The sequence below is a fragment of the Gekko japonicus genome, unplaced genomic scaffold (genome assembly GCF_001447785.1).
Source record: "Gekko japonicus isolate JY-2015 unplaced genomic scaffold, Gekko_japonicus_V1.1 scaffold2356, whole genome shotgun sequence".
NCBI classification, from domain to species: Eukaryota; Metazoa; Chordata; class Lepidosauria; order Squamata; family Gekkonidae; genus Gekko; species Gekko japonicus.
Window position 1 is genome coordinate 193,488 of NW_015169249.1, and position 14,803 is coordinate 208,290.

At 40.5% G+C, this 14,803-nt stretch overlaps 1 protein-coding gene across 1 annotated transcript in view; it reads right to left on the minus strand.

Annotated features, from left to right (window-relative positions):
* Positions 1 to 345: 345 nt before the first annotated feature.
* Positions 346 to 14,803, minus strand: part of MYO6 (myosin VI) — a gene marked incomplete at its 5' end in the record, with an annotated part of 88,489 nt that continues 74,031 nt past the window's right edge. Inside the window, 5 exons of the mRNA XM_015416487.1 lie at positions 346 to 616; positions 3,951 to 4,169; positions 7,238 to 7,264; positions 9,325 to 9,456; positions 12,261 to 12,364. Of these exons, the coding sequence (XP_015271973.1) occupies positions 417 to 616; positions 3,951 to 4,169; positions 7,238 to 7,264; positions 9,325 to 9,456; positions 12,261 to 12,364 (682 nt within the window). The remainder of the gene's footprint in view (positions 617 to 3,950; positions 4,170 to 7,237; positions 7,265 to 9,324; positions 9,457 to 12,260; positions 12,365 to 14,803) is intronic.

Genomic DNA, 14,803 nt, shown 5'->3' on the forward strand with positions numbered 1-14,803 from the left:
TGAAACTAAATTTCCAGAAATTAACCTCCTGTTAAATGGAAGTATGTTATGACATGAAGTCAAAAAGCGATTCATAATAGCATGTGCTTAGATCCCAGTAGTGTGTTACTTACATGATAGTATTCTTAGTGTTATGCAAGACACTAAAGGGAAGGATCAGCATATGGACAAAAAGCAAACCATGTATGCGACTGAAACACTTGCTTAGACAGAAGTCATGAATTCACTACACAAAACTTCAGAAGTATAATTAAAAACCGTCATGATTAATAAAACCTGTTTACTTTATATTAAATATCTGTCTAAAATTACGGAATGTTTTAAGTGTCCTCTATTGCTCAGAGGAACCCTTCCCTTTATTCTTAAGGTAGCAGGAGCTCTCAACTGCCAGTTGCAAACAGTGCAAAGTGACTACTTTATTTCAACAAGTTCTGCAGCATAGCAGTTGCGTAAGTAGGCCGAGCTTGTTTACTCTCAATTGCATTCTGAAGGTACTGGATGCCCCCACAGCGCTCCCAGATCTCTTCAAACTGCCTTGGTAAAATTTCAGCACCACGCTTGCGAGTCAAGCCTGTCTCTTCAAGATTGAGCTCACACATCTCCATGTCATCCTTGCCTGAAACAGAGAAAAAACAAGAACATCTTCAGTTTTACAAAATATACAACATGAAACCATCGTTTCTGCCACATAAAGACTGCTCCAAATTATGTGCCCTGACCTGGATAGCCCAGGCAAGCCTGATCCTGTCAGAACCTGGAAGCAAAGCAGGGCCGACTCTGGCAAGTACTTGCAAGGGCGACCTCCAAGGAATACTAAAGGTGGGACGCAGAGGCAGGCTAACCAAGCCACCTCTCTGAAAAATGTCCAAGTGTTTGTGTTGACGAAAGTTAAGTGGCTTGTGATTTTATTAAGCACATTACCAGTGCAATCCTAGGCAGACTCTGACCCAAACCACACATTACAGTGGAAATGGGTCCAACCTGTGGCCACCAATGCCAGTTTAAAGAAATTGCCACGAGGGCCCAATCAGCCTGGTGGTGCAGCAGCAACAATACTAATTTACTGTACATCACGTGTACTGTTAAATTTGTTCAGTCAAGTGGTTTTGGTTACAGATATGTATTTTTCATACTATTCCTGACCTATACTCTAATGCTTATAAAACCCCTATTATTCCAAGGTCTGCCTGAGATCCCCATTGCAAAATGCTGAAGGCTCTGCTGTTGTCATTTGTGCGTGCCCTGCAGCATATCATGGGAGATGAATGAACCTGACTGAATCACACAAAGTCTCTGTAAAAATTGTGTGTGTGATACAGAGTGTTTATAGTCATTCGGTCTTGGTTGTACATTCAACTTGAATCAGCTGGGCTTACACCCATCTTGGACAGGAAGCTCATGTGGTAAAGTCCTCACTCATTGGTATACCTTAGCATGCAACCAATGCTCCCTCTAAGCTGCGGAGTCTTGTGAGCAAAAATTCTACTTTGTGAGCTACTGGCATTAAAGTTGTGAGCAAGCGATTTGGCTACTGCATAAATTAGTGTGCTCTGGAGCCATCCTTCCTGAGCTAAGACAAAAACGTGTGAGCCGGAGGCTTAAAAACGGTGAGCTAGCTCACACTAACTCAGCTTAGAGGGAACACTGGGCTGAGTCCTCTGCAACTAGGAGCACCACATGTAATGAAACAATGGATGGAGTTTAGCATGTCCCCCTTGTCCACTTCCTATAGCGTGGCAAAATGCAATCTACACTTTCCCGAACTGAACACCTCAATGGGGATCTATACAAGCAGGGACTTCTCCTTTTACTTCGGTGGGGATGAATAAAAAGGTTCCCTTGCTTGAAAGCCAGTCGAATTCGACTCTAGGGTTGCGGTGCTCATCTCCGTTTCAAAGCCGAAGAGCCAGCGCTGTCCAAAGACGTTTCCGTGGTCATGTGGCCGGCAAGACTAAACACCAAGGCGCACGGAAAGCTGTTACCTTCCCACCGAAGTGGTACCTATTTATCTACTTGCAATTTCTTGCTTTCGAACTGCTAGGTTGGCAGGAGCTGGAACTAGAGATGGGAGCTCACTCCTTCATGCGGCACCCGGGTCTCGAACTGCTGAACTACTGACCTTCCACAGCCTGCAGTTCAGCATCTTAACCACTTGAGCCACCGCAGCTCATGAACTAGCACATGAAGTTCCATACACAAACAGAAACCCTGTTTACATAGTGTTCTATAGTACCACTTCAGCTCAGAGAACCCATGAATTGTAAATGGCTGGTGTAACTTGGGAGACTTTTGAATGCAAGTTTATTTCCTGAAGGCAGATTACAAAATATAAAGAACAATTCAGTCAGACAGCATAAGATATAAACAATATAATAGGACTAGATTACTGAACTAGAAAACCCAGTGTTTGGCTTCAGAGAAATGACGGTACAGTGTTAAATAGCCAGTTTAATACTAAGTGGACAAAACAAGTGACTCTAAGGTAATAATGACACTGAGTTGGGTGAATGGATCTTTCCCTGCCTTCCCCCTCAAACTAGGGATCATCTACTTCCCCCTCTCTCTTTTTAGCTCCTTCAACTATGGTTCATAAGAGCGTCTGATGGACTTGAGAGAACTTTTCTGGGACATAGAGCAGGCTACTGGGAGAAGTCGAGCAATTATTTACTTCTTCTTTTTTCTGGGTCCAGCTCAGAGGTCTAGGGTTTTGTTCTTTGTTGTTGTTTTTTTTAAAAAAAACACCTTTATTTTATTTCTCAATAAATAAAGTATCAAACTTTGGGTCAAACACATCTCAAAGTAGTACCTCATAAAGGCCAGTAAGGTAGTGACAGTTATATATAACCATACATATACTCCTAATTCAGTATTTTGTAAGAAGTACAGATAAACCAACCACTACCTCACTAATCACAAGAAACGGATGCATTTCTTATAACTTTCAACAAACTAAAGGAAAAAAATTCTAAGCACACTATAATATCTGTCATTGCACTTCACAGTATGTATTATGACAATGCCAGCACTTAGCAAATGAGGATCAAGGTAACAACTTACAAATATATGTGGACACGAAAATCGTGGTCAGCCTTAAAATTCTCTCTTTTTAGCTCCTTCAACTATGGTTCATAAGAGCGTCTGATGGACTTGAGAGAACTTTTCTGGGACATAGAGCAGGCTACTGGGAGAAGTCGAGCAATTATTTACTTCTTCTTTTTTCTGCGTCCAGCTCAGAGGTCTAGGGTTTTGTTCTTTGTTGTTGTTTTTTTTAAAAAAAACACCTTTATTTTATTTCTCAATAAATAAAGTATCAAACTTTGGGTCAAACACATCTCAAAGTAGTACCTCATAAAGGCCAGTAAGGTAGTGACAGTTATATATAACCATACATATACTCCTAATTCAGTATTTTGTAAGAAGTACAGATAAACCAACCACTACCTCACTAATCACAAGAAACGGATGCATTTCTTATAACTTTCAACAAACTAAAGGAAAAAAATTCTAAGCACACTATAATATCTGTCATTGCACTTCACAGTATGTATTATGACAATGCCAGCACTTAGCAAATGAGGATCAAGGTAACAACTTACAAATATATGTGGACACGAAAATCGTGGTCAGCCTTAAAATCTGTATACACAAGGTTTGAGATTTATTATGTGAAGTCACCATCAGGGATTATGAAGCACAAAATTTTCAGCTATTGACTCAGTGATTTCATTTTTATTTGTGCAACAGTGATCAAAGTTAGTTCTTTGAATAAAAATCTTTGGCTTTGTGTTTCTGTATCATTACAGCTAAAACTTCATAAGCAGTCTCATTTGAACTCCTTTTTGGCTTCAACACAGTTAAGGTTTTGACTGCCTTTGTTTAGCCACCAAACCAATTTTATAACTCCATTTTTAGCCCACATTAAACACTTTTTAAAAAAAAGGTATACTAACCGGCCACTAGCAAGATGGGTGGTTTATCAGGATGGAGTTCCATTTGACGAGCAATCCATGGTCCATCAAAATGTGCATACCACCAACCTTTCTTCTTGTTCTGGGGATCTTTGTACTGGTCCGCTGGACGGATGAAAGGAATACGGAAGTAACGCTGCTGTCGGTTCATTTCAGTCTCCTGCTGTTTGGCAGATAATTGACTTGTTGGGTTCTGTTGCGCTATTAAGGATAATCAATGTTAAAATGTGTAGATAAGCCTCATAGTCAGTCAAATACCACAACCTTTGTTGGCTCTGTACCAAAAGCATGAAAATTTTGAATACATATTGATTTTTTGAAAGTGAAAATAAGCAATAGTTTCTAAACATGTCCTGAAATGCTATTGAATTGCTTCACAATCACAATGCCCTGGCCCAGACCCGTAGCCAGGAATTTTTTTGCTTGTGGGGCAGACGCTACATCAAATAAAAACTAAAATAAAATAAACATGAATTGCAGCTCTTCAAACCTGAATTGTATTTGTAGCTCTTCACCCCTGTTTTGACCCACCATCAAATGAAAACTGGACTTTTTGATTGCTTTAAAAAAATATGATTTACTTGCAGCGGCTCTTTAAGCGGCTCCAACCCTTTTTTGCTTGCTTTAACAATAACATGAAATATTTGCAGCACCTCTTTAAACATGAATTGTGGTTGTTCATCTCTTGTCTTGAACCCCCCTTGGGGGATGGCAAAAGTCAGTTTCAGCTTGATGGCACACATTTATTATAGGCCCCTGTGCCTCTTTTTCAAATTATTTCACCAGTCTGTGGTTCCTTGGGAAAGCTGTTTTGCTTCCTCTCATTTGCACCTCACTGGGATGAGGAGCACACTGAGGAATCTGCTCAGGGGCCAAGGTGCTGGGGGGGGGGAGTGAAGGAAAGAGAGAAAGAGGAGTCATGCCTTCTCTCTCTCTCTCTCCTTCCCCAGCCCCCCTCCCAGCCGTGGGGAGGCTGGGGAAGAAATGGAAAGCTGCCCTGAAACTTCTGGTCAGTTTCACTCCTTGACAAATAGCTATTAGGTCTAACAGCTGATCAGAGGGGAGTGAAACTGACCAAAAGGGGCAGGGCAGCTTTCCATCCCCAGCCCCCTGCAGCAGCCCAGAGGTGCTTCTGGTCAGTCTCACTCCCGTCCAAGCAGTCGTTAAACCTAACAGCTGATCCACAGGAGTGAAACTGACCAGAAGCTGCAGGGCGGCTTCCCTTTCTTTCCCCAGCCTTCCTGCTGCTGTTGGGCTAGGCACATTGGGGAGTGGGGGTGTCTGGCATCCTCAGGTGGTGGGGCAGGGCTCATGGGGGGGGGCTCTGCCCCCAAAGCTCCCAGAAGCTAAGCAGGGTCTGTCGTGACTAGTATTTGGAAGAGTGACCTCCAAGGAATACCAGGGTCGTGACGCAGAGGCAGTATACAGGCAAACCACCTCTGAAATGTCTCTTGCTTTAAAAACCAGTCTAGGATGCCACCTAGTGGTATATAACACTAACGAGTTAGAACTTCTGGCTGCCAAACAATCTTAGGATCTCCTGGCTATGCTACACACCATGCCATACAATGATTATTAATTAATTACAATGGCAATAGTTATGTGGGTACTGTAAGGACTGTGGCTGTGATCACTTGCCAATGGCACTATACTGCCTCTTGACTAGGATTAAACCAAACGATACTGCCATACTGGCTTGTGTAAGAACATTCTTCAGTTATTAAAACCAACACTACAGTCACCAACATAAAACATTAGTTGCCTAACCTTGAATATAGGACAATGTTCATAGCAAATGATTTTATAGTTTTCTAAGTAAGCCACTGTGGTAGATGGGGGGAGGGGAGATTGAGATGGGGGACAAGCCAAGAAATAGCATCTCTTCTTGGCTTACTTTCCATTCTGCATACTAAGGCAGAAGGGGAATGTAAAGTCCTGAACTTGGTAAAAACGCCATTTTAAAACTGATCACTGAAAAGGTTAAGAGCTCATTATAGCATTTTAGGGTGTCTGATACACAAGAAAAAGCATGTTGAGTGAGGTCATCCACTATTCAAAAAGGCTACATACGATGGTAATTGAAGCCAGTACTTTGTACTTGATTGTATCTTTGCAGGCAGCCAGCCACTTATCCCAGTAAAATCAGTTCTATCATGCCTACGTTTATATAAGAGTGTAACTCTTAACCTTGACAGTTCATTCAAAAAAGCAGATGTTAAGAATTCAGGTCTTCTGTGATCAACTGAGCACACAGTCATTCAATATAAGAGGAATAATTAACCATGAAGTCTTCTAAACATAAGCCAGCCAGCAAGTAGTGAATCTGGTTATGGATTCTGGTTAAATTAATATGAAAGCAACTGCTGTCACAAGTGATTCATTTATTTTTCCATATTTATGGACTAAGCATTGGAAAATAGAACAGAAAAGTGTCTCCTGACCTAACAAATATTATGGTTGTACATACAGAAATAAGAACTGTTTAGCCAAGAGTATAAAGCAATAACTGCTTGGAAGATTCCCCAGCACAAATATCAGCAGAGAACAAAAAAAGAAAGAAAGAAAAAAAGAAAATGAGCAAAAAAGACCTTTATGCACTAATTGGTCTTTCGTTGTAATTATGCAGTACATTTATCAGTTGACATCAGCATAAAGAGCCCAATACATTTTATCTGGGAGAATTCAGAGGCCTGTTAACTTTCATTTAAGTTAACGGCCTGTACAATGATTCATTTCTGTTAATCAGCTCAATGTATATACTAGAAAATGGAGGCCCCCACAATGAACTGCTGATGAGAACTAAGAATTTCCTCGTATTTTAAAGGCAAAGTCTTTTTTCCTCATCCCCAACGAACAACCCAGACCCATCCAAAAGTTAATCTGCATCGTGAACAAAATCCCTTTCCCTCTGTAATAGCTAAAAATATTATTTTCTTTCTAATACTAGCACACCAGTGTTAATTTTTGTTCTAAAGTGTTAGTTGATTAACTATTGTAGTGTTTTGCTATGACAGAAGAACAGATACTCAGTGGGAGCAAGTAGTAAGGTATATAATGTATAAAATTTGAAAAAAATATTCCTTGTTATAATTAATATTCCTAAAAGAATCTGAATATCTTGGCATGCTCATGAATACTTTTAGACAACAAAATCCCTGAATGTACCTTGACTTAATACCAGTATAGCAAAACACTGTTGTTAGCACTATATTTTAAAATTCAAGTAACTTTACAATTAAAGCTGAAATTAAACCATTTCCCCCACTTACTTGAGTTGTTCATAAATGGTGCAAAATCTGTAAACAAACATTTAATACTGAAAATACCATAAAAACATTTCAATTTTGTGAAGGTTTCATTTTCAGTCGTTCAATGAATTGTGTACCACAAGCAAGTGACAAATAGAACAGTTCACTTATATAGAATTGGATTACTGGAAATAAAGGGTTGGATTTCACCCCTTTATTTCTGCACCCAGAGGGTTAAGATAGCTTTCTGACTCCAATTCTTTACCAGGGATTATAAGACTAGTATGGACAAAAACCCACATGAGACAAGATTGTAGCAAGGAAGGGAATCAGTAGATCTATTGACAGAGGCCAGAAAGTTGTGCCCAACACTCTGTGATCTTCATCTCCCTCAAACAGTTCCAGGTGAGATGTGAAATGCTACTGTGTGCAGTTGTAGAAGTGTGTGAATCAATGTTGGTGGCTTGGCTCCTATCAATAAGGTCCATGTGCGCTAGACAGCCACTGCAGTGGAGTGTGCTTCCGCTTGCTCTTGCAGCTCCATTTGTGCAAGATAAATGGTTTTCAAGGATACCTGGTGCAAATGAAGTGCTAGCAGAATAGGAAGCATGCTCCAGGATAGAGGTTATCTGAAACACATCGAACTCTATCATATGACCCAAGCCTCAATTCTTCTAGTGAGGCATTTCCCTAGTTCGCCAGTGAAGAAGTTCAGACCCTGCCCTAGGAGACAAAAGCAAGCAGTCTGAGACAGGGTGCCAAATCTGACCTAGACACTTCTCTTCTCCACAATGAAACAGAGGCTGTTCACATAAGTAAATCACTTATTCGATACTGCTGTAATTATAACAATGGCAGAATTTGCAGGTATATTAAATATCTGAACATTTTATCTGAAGAATATAACAGCCTCATAAGTTACAAAGCATAAAATCCAATAATTTCTGCCTCTCTAAAAAAGTAAATGGTCATTTTTTAAAATATTTACAACTTATTACTTATACTGTATTTACTCAAAATGACCCAAAATATAAGATAACCTGGCCCCAACCCACACACACACACAAATTATTATCTGACGTAACTACAACTTCACAGCATAAGCTTTGTTGGTCTTAAAGGTGCCACTGGATTCCGTGTTCTGCTGCTCCAGACCAACACGCCTGCCCCACCTGAATGTAACTATAACTTGTAAGTGAATTTAAGATACCCCCTTTCTTCTTTCTTTGACAGCATACCTGGGGAAAAACCTAGTCTTGTATTTGAGTAAATACAGCAACAAATAGCTAAGAATATATATATATACATACATACATACATACATACATACATACATACACACCCCCTGATACTGGGAAAGATTGAAGGTCAAAGAAGACAGGGACGGCAAAGGATGAGATGGTTAGACAGTGTCATCGACGCAACGAACATGAAATTGAGCCAACTTCAGAGGACAGTGGAAGACAGGAGGGCCTGGCGGGAGCTGGTCCATGGGGTCGCAAAGAGTCGGACTCGACTGTGCGACTGAACAACAACAATATATATATTCCAGTGACTTCAATATTTCTAGGTATTGAATGTCTGGCAGTGGCATTAGTGTGAATTACTACACATGCCAAGGAAAGCTGAAATCTCAATTTTGCTGAGGATAACAGCAGATCCGTGGGGCTCCAACATAGGTGGGAACTGATGCTCACTAGTTTGCATCATGTAATAACTAGGGTGAAAAGGGCAAAGAGTTAAACTGAAAAAGCTTGAAAGGGGCTTTGCTCACCCATCCACTAGTATCACTAAGACAGTAGCTCCTTCTGAGAAAGATTGCCCTGGTTTGTCCCATTTCCCTTCCACCATAACTTGCTGCACACCTTTCATCATTTGTGCACTGCTCCTCCTTTCCACTTGGGGCTCACTATGCTCTAAGCTGAACAGGATGGCAGGCAGGGTCGGCATGAGCTGACTTTTAGAACACCCCATGGAACACTTTATTCTTAAGATCCTTGCACAGCATTTCCATCAGCCTGATATTAGGCAGTTTTCACAACATTATGTGTCCCGTCCCGTCCCCCGGCAACTTTTTCAGCATTTTTAGAAAAATAATCTTCCCTCACCGTAGTCAGTAACTGATTTGGGAGCTCGCTGTTCTGCATCTGCATTGCGCTTCTTATTCTTGGACTTCCAAGCATGGTAAACTTTTAGCCGCCTGTGAAACTCTTCTCTGCAAGCTGCCAGCAGTTCAATATCTGTCCCAAAAAGACCAGTGGAGGAAGAAAAAGTAATAAAGTAGTTTAATAAAAGGTGGTTACACAACCATACCAGCAAAATAACTTCAGAGAAAGCCATCAGCATAATGTATCTTTTACAGTATAAGCAAACAAGCAATTTGCAAAAAAGAGGGAGATTAAAAAACAAAACCCCAAAACAGCAAACAGGACTGCAATGAGCTGGTTACAATGCCAAAAAACCCACAAGCATTTATAAGTTATCAAAACAAGTTAAGTGGGTGGGAAAAAACTGGAATACTGAATACTGTAAACTCATCTTTTGCTAATTCCAGTATTGTGGTCAGCCATGTTTCCATAACCATGGCATCTTAGGCCTGATATACACATGAATAAGGTAGCAAAATGAGCTGTACCACTTCGGATCGATGAAGGTAACATAATGCCTTCCCATGTAAAAACTCCCCATCAGAGATAAAGGTTCTAGTCTAGTTCTTCTTATATATGATAATCTTCCACAAACAGAATTATTAATTCAGGAGAAATTTGGAAACAAATGTAGATCTTTCAGCTGCAGCATTCTGCCACCTCACTGTGCTGCACGCATAGACTAGCCATTATTCGCCTGAATTTCTAGTCTATAAAAGCTTACCTGAAACGGCTCATCCTGTTTTGAAACTTTGCCTTCTACCATTCTTTGCTTAGCAGCATTTTTTGTACTTTTGCATTTGTGTGTGTGTGTCCACACCTGGAAGTCATGGCAACCTCAGGCAACTCCTACTGGGACACTGAGACAAGTGGCTTGATCGCCTGCTTCTGGCCTCCTAGCCCTGGTATTCTCTGGAGGTCTCCCATCCAAATACTTGCCAGGGTTGGCCCTGCTTAGCTTCTGAGATTTGACGAGATCGGGCTTGCCTGGGCTATTCAGGTCAGGGCCATAGCAGCAATTCTTGTTAAGATCACAGTTACCTACTTCACCCCCCCCCAAAAAAAAGCAGTCAAACTCTTCATCAATTGGTCCCAAACATTTTTTTCATAGTCTTACTGCTATAATCTTGTTTGTATGCAATATGTACTATTTTCCTTTAAAAATCACTGCCCATTTTTCCACTGTAAGAAGAGAATCAGAGCTATATTTAAGATCAGAATGTTTAGGGCCCTTCCTCTTAGTTCCTTTGTCAGAACTGGTAGGGCATCAGTGATCTAGTCAGATCCACAGGGCTAAGCCGGTGCACAGACTTCTGGACTTTTAGAGTGCAAACCTATGCACAGTTACTTCAGCCTAAGCACACTGAAATCAACTGGAGCAACTCTGCATAGGATTGCACTCTATTAACCCTTTCCTGGGAGTAAGCCCCACTGAATAGACCTGAGTAAGATCCTGCATAGACCTGCTTAGGACTGCACAATAAATTTCCCCTGTTAAGAAACTATGCAGTACTATCCTCCCATCCACTTTACCTACCCATAAATGGGTTGTTAACTTCAGTGGGGAGCATGACGATGACAGACCTCTCCAGAGAGGTATGTACATGCAAGTATGAAGTTAGTACTATGCAACAAAGACAAACGTCTAAATGGAAGTGTCAAAAATACTACACACTTCAATACTGTACTCTTTCTTGATTCAACGAACTGACTTTCTAGGACTGGTGCAGTAGCTAGGATGTTGAACTGGGATCTGGGAGATGCAAGTTCAAATCCCTATTTTGTCACAGAAGTATGCTGGGTAACCTTGGGTCTAAGTCACTTTCTTTCAGGCTAACCTACCTCACTGAGGAGATATAGAAAACAGTAAGGGTCCAGTAGCACCATAAAGACTAACAAAATATGTGGCAAGGTATGAGCTTTAGTGAGTCACTGCCTACTGGTATGAAGAAGTGAGCAGTGACTCACGAAAGCTCATACCCTACCACATATTTCGTTAGTCTTTAAGGTGCAACTTGCTCTTTTCTACTGCTACAGACAGACTAATCATCTTGATCACTGAGGAGTTGTTAGCATAAAAACAGAGGAGAGTAGAATGATGCTTGAAGCTGCTTTGGGTCCCCACTGAGGAGAAAGATGGGGTAGAAATGAAATAAATTATAGACATGATTATATCTGGGAAAATTTCTCCCATTCCTCCACGAAATAGTTAGTGAAAGGCAGAGGGCTTTTGTGATATGGATCATACATTTCCTATTAACTTCACTTACTCCGCTTTTCTCCACAATGGCACCCAAAATGGCTAACACTCTTCCTTTCTCCATTCTATACTCACAACCACCCTCTGAGGCAGGTCATCCAGCAACCTTTCATGGCAGAGTGGTGATTCAAACCTGGGTCTCCCAGATACTGGCCCAACACTCTAACCACCACACTGGCTCTCTGTAAGTCAAACAAATCTAAGCTATTCACATTTACAAATAGTCAGCAAAAACCTAATCTGTTTGCTCTGGCAATCTGTAGATTTGTGCAGGGGCTTGGACTAGAAGATCCTGTGGGTCCCTTCCAATTCTGAGATTAAGCTTGAATGTAACTGTGGTGTCCTTTGTGACATGCAATTAAAACTCCCAATGACTAAGAAATGTACAGCAGAGCTCAACATTTGCACTGTTAAAATAAGGTTATATATCAGAGGGGGGAAAAATCAATGGCATATAAAGTATCTCTCACTAGTGTTGACTCAAGAAACATTAAGAAAAATCCAAAGCCAACCATCCATGCTTATTAGATTCACATCAAGTACTTAATTATTCACCCTAGGAGTTAAAAAATTCTATCAGAGAATGACACAGCAATACAACAAATTTCTTTCCACCTGGAATGGAACAGGCACTTACCACAAGAAGTATTGATTGTATCACGTAACTCTGCATACTTCCATTTGCTGAGGTCATGCTTTTTAGTGCCAGCTGCAGCTTTGGTGGCTTGAACTGAAGGTCCCCTGTGGGTTAGTTTGAAAATGTACGGTACAGTTCAAGGCAGGAATAAGTCAGGCCACTGGTCAAATGAGATAACTGCCTTGACCTCCCTCCAGGTAAAATATACTTGCTGATGAAATGTGGGGAGGCAAGACTGAGTGTGGAAATGGTGTCAGTGGTGAATGGTGATGATTGCCTTCTTTACAGGGCCCAAAGCAGTGGTTCTCTAGAGAATATAGGCTGGGTTGAGAAGTTGATAGGAATAAGCCCAGGGCTGAGTGGGAAAACAGGGAGTATGGCAAAAAGAAGCTCAGAGAAGTGTCAGTTCTGAGAGTTTTAAGTAAGAAACAGAGGTGATGGTCTGCAGGTAGCCTTTGGTAGTGGAGAAACAAAATGTGCATTACCACCATGCTGAATTATCTTCTGACTCTTAAGAACTGCTGAACATTCTAAAGCCTAGAAGTGGCAGAATGTTTCATTCTTTTCACTCCTTTCTGGTTGATGGTTACATGCATGAGTTTCCATCATATTCTTACACACTTGGTTCACACCGCTAATTTAATACTTTCCCTTTAATCAAAGTTCATCACTGTAGATAAAGCTACAGGAGAAAACGCCTTCTATCAGGTCTGTGCTTTGAAAGCTCTTGAATTTGACAAAAGATGGCCAAGTCATGAGGACTAGTTCTCAGTTTACTTTTTATACTCATGCATACATGCTGTGTACAGACTACATATGTGTACCCATTTTCAAGTGGCAGGGAGGAAATGGGGAAGAGCCTGCTAGCTGGCAAGCAGCAGCTAATAACACGTAGCTGATATTGTTCTCCTGATTTTTAAGGCCTGGAGGTGCCCAGAGGCATGAGCTGAAGGGCTCTTATCCTTTGACTCTGGCCTGCAGGACCGAAGCCTCCAGAGGTCCCCCCCCTCCCCATTTACTTCTGTTGGATTTTCTTTTCTGTTTTGTAAAGCAGCATTGGTTTTTTCCACATTCTGGAGAAAAGCAAGATATAAATATTTATTAAATTCATTACTATTTAAATAAATAATTTAATTTATTTAAGTATGCATGCACAGAATTTAAAAAAAACCCCACTGAAACAATGGCCAGAAAAGTATTGCGTGTTGGAGTTTTTAAAGCATCACAAACCAGAGGAACTATACATCTGTTGAATTACTGAAAGTTAGATGACACACTTTCCCCCACACTCTTCTCCACCTGAAATACCTCTGCAATAGCTCCTAGAGAGAGTTCAGAAGTATGCAAATGTAAGATTCTGGGCAAGGACAGTTCATTTACTCTGAACTGCCTATTGCAATTTCTACTCTACTACTTCTTTTTGCTTCTCTTAGAAGCATCAGCAATTTAGAATGCTAATGATAATGATAATAAGTAGTAGTAATGCTGTTAACAGCTATTCAGGATTTTTTTTAATGTACATCAGGTTTGGATTAGACAGGATCCTACAAGGTTATTATCAAATGAGTTGAACAAAGCCAGCCATATTGATCCAACTACCTTGGAAATAGGAACTTAATTGTCAATATTAACGCTCCATTCTGTTCTTTGCTATATTATGCAATCTCAAATGTGGCCTTTGGCCTTTCACAGAGTTGCAAAATCAATAGACTGTTATTACCACTATTACATTACTGCACACCATAAAGATGTACTTTAAATGGAAAATATATTCCTTGCTCTATTTAACCATCACAAAACCCAAACACAAATGCATTTTAGACCTTGGCTGTGCTTATGACTACATATTCACAGAACATTAAGTGAACATAAGCAAGCCTATAAAGACACAATGCAATGTAAAGGTTAAGTTCCAAAGAACTGGTACAATACTCATTCAACAGGGGAAAAACAGTCAAGTCTGATTTCCTCTCTACAATGGCTAACCTTCTTGAACAACTGATGTGACAAATCCCGCGGATTTTCCTTATTTAGCTGCACCACCTGTTGGCCCAAGCATTCCTCACACAGTTTACATCAATAGAACTAGGCCAAAAGATAGCTGGTTAAACAAAGTAATCTTTAAGAACAATAATCCAATAGAGTAGCTTAGCTTCAGTCCTGCTTAGACCACAGTTTTGTTTTTCCTGTACAACTTCAAGAGGAAAGAGTCCCGTCATAAAATAAAGACTGAACACTGCAACATAAAGGTTGCTAGCCTTAATATAAAAGGCTACTTCATACATTACATCTTAGGGGCTCTGATGATCACATAAACGTGTACCTAAAAATGCAATCAGCAAAAGCAATGGTGACATACTTTCAAACATACATCATACAGAGACATTTCTATTGTAAGACACACTGACATTGGGCGTGGCTTCCTGCTGCCTCTGTACTCATGGGCAAATCTGAGTTTGCCACCATACAGTGTGTGAAACACACACATTTACTTGAATCATGCATTAACATGCCATTAAATCTACTGCATAAGCAAACAAGGA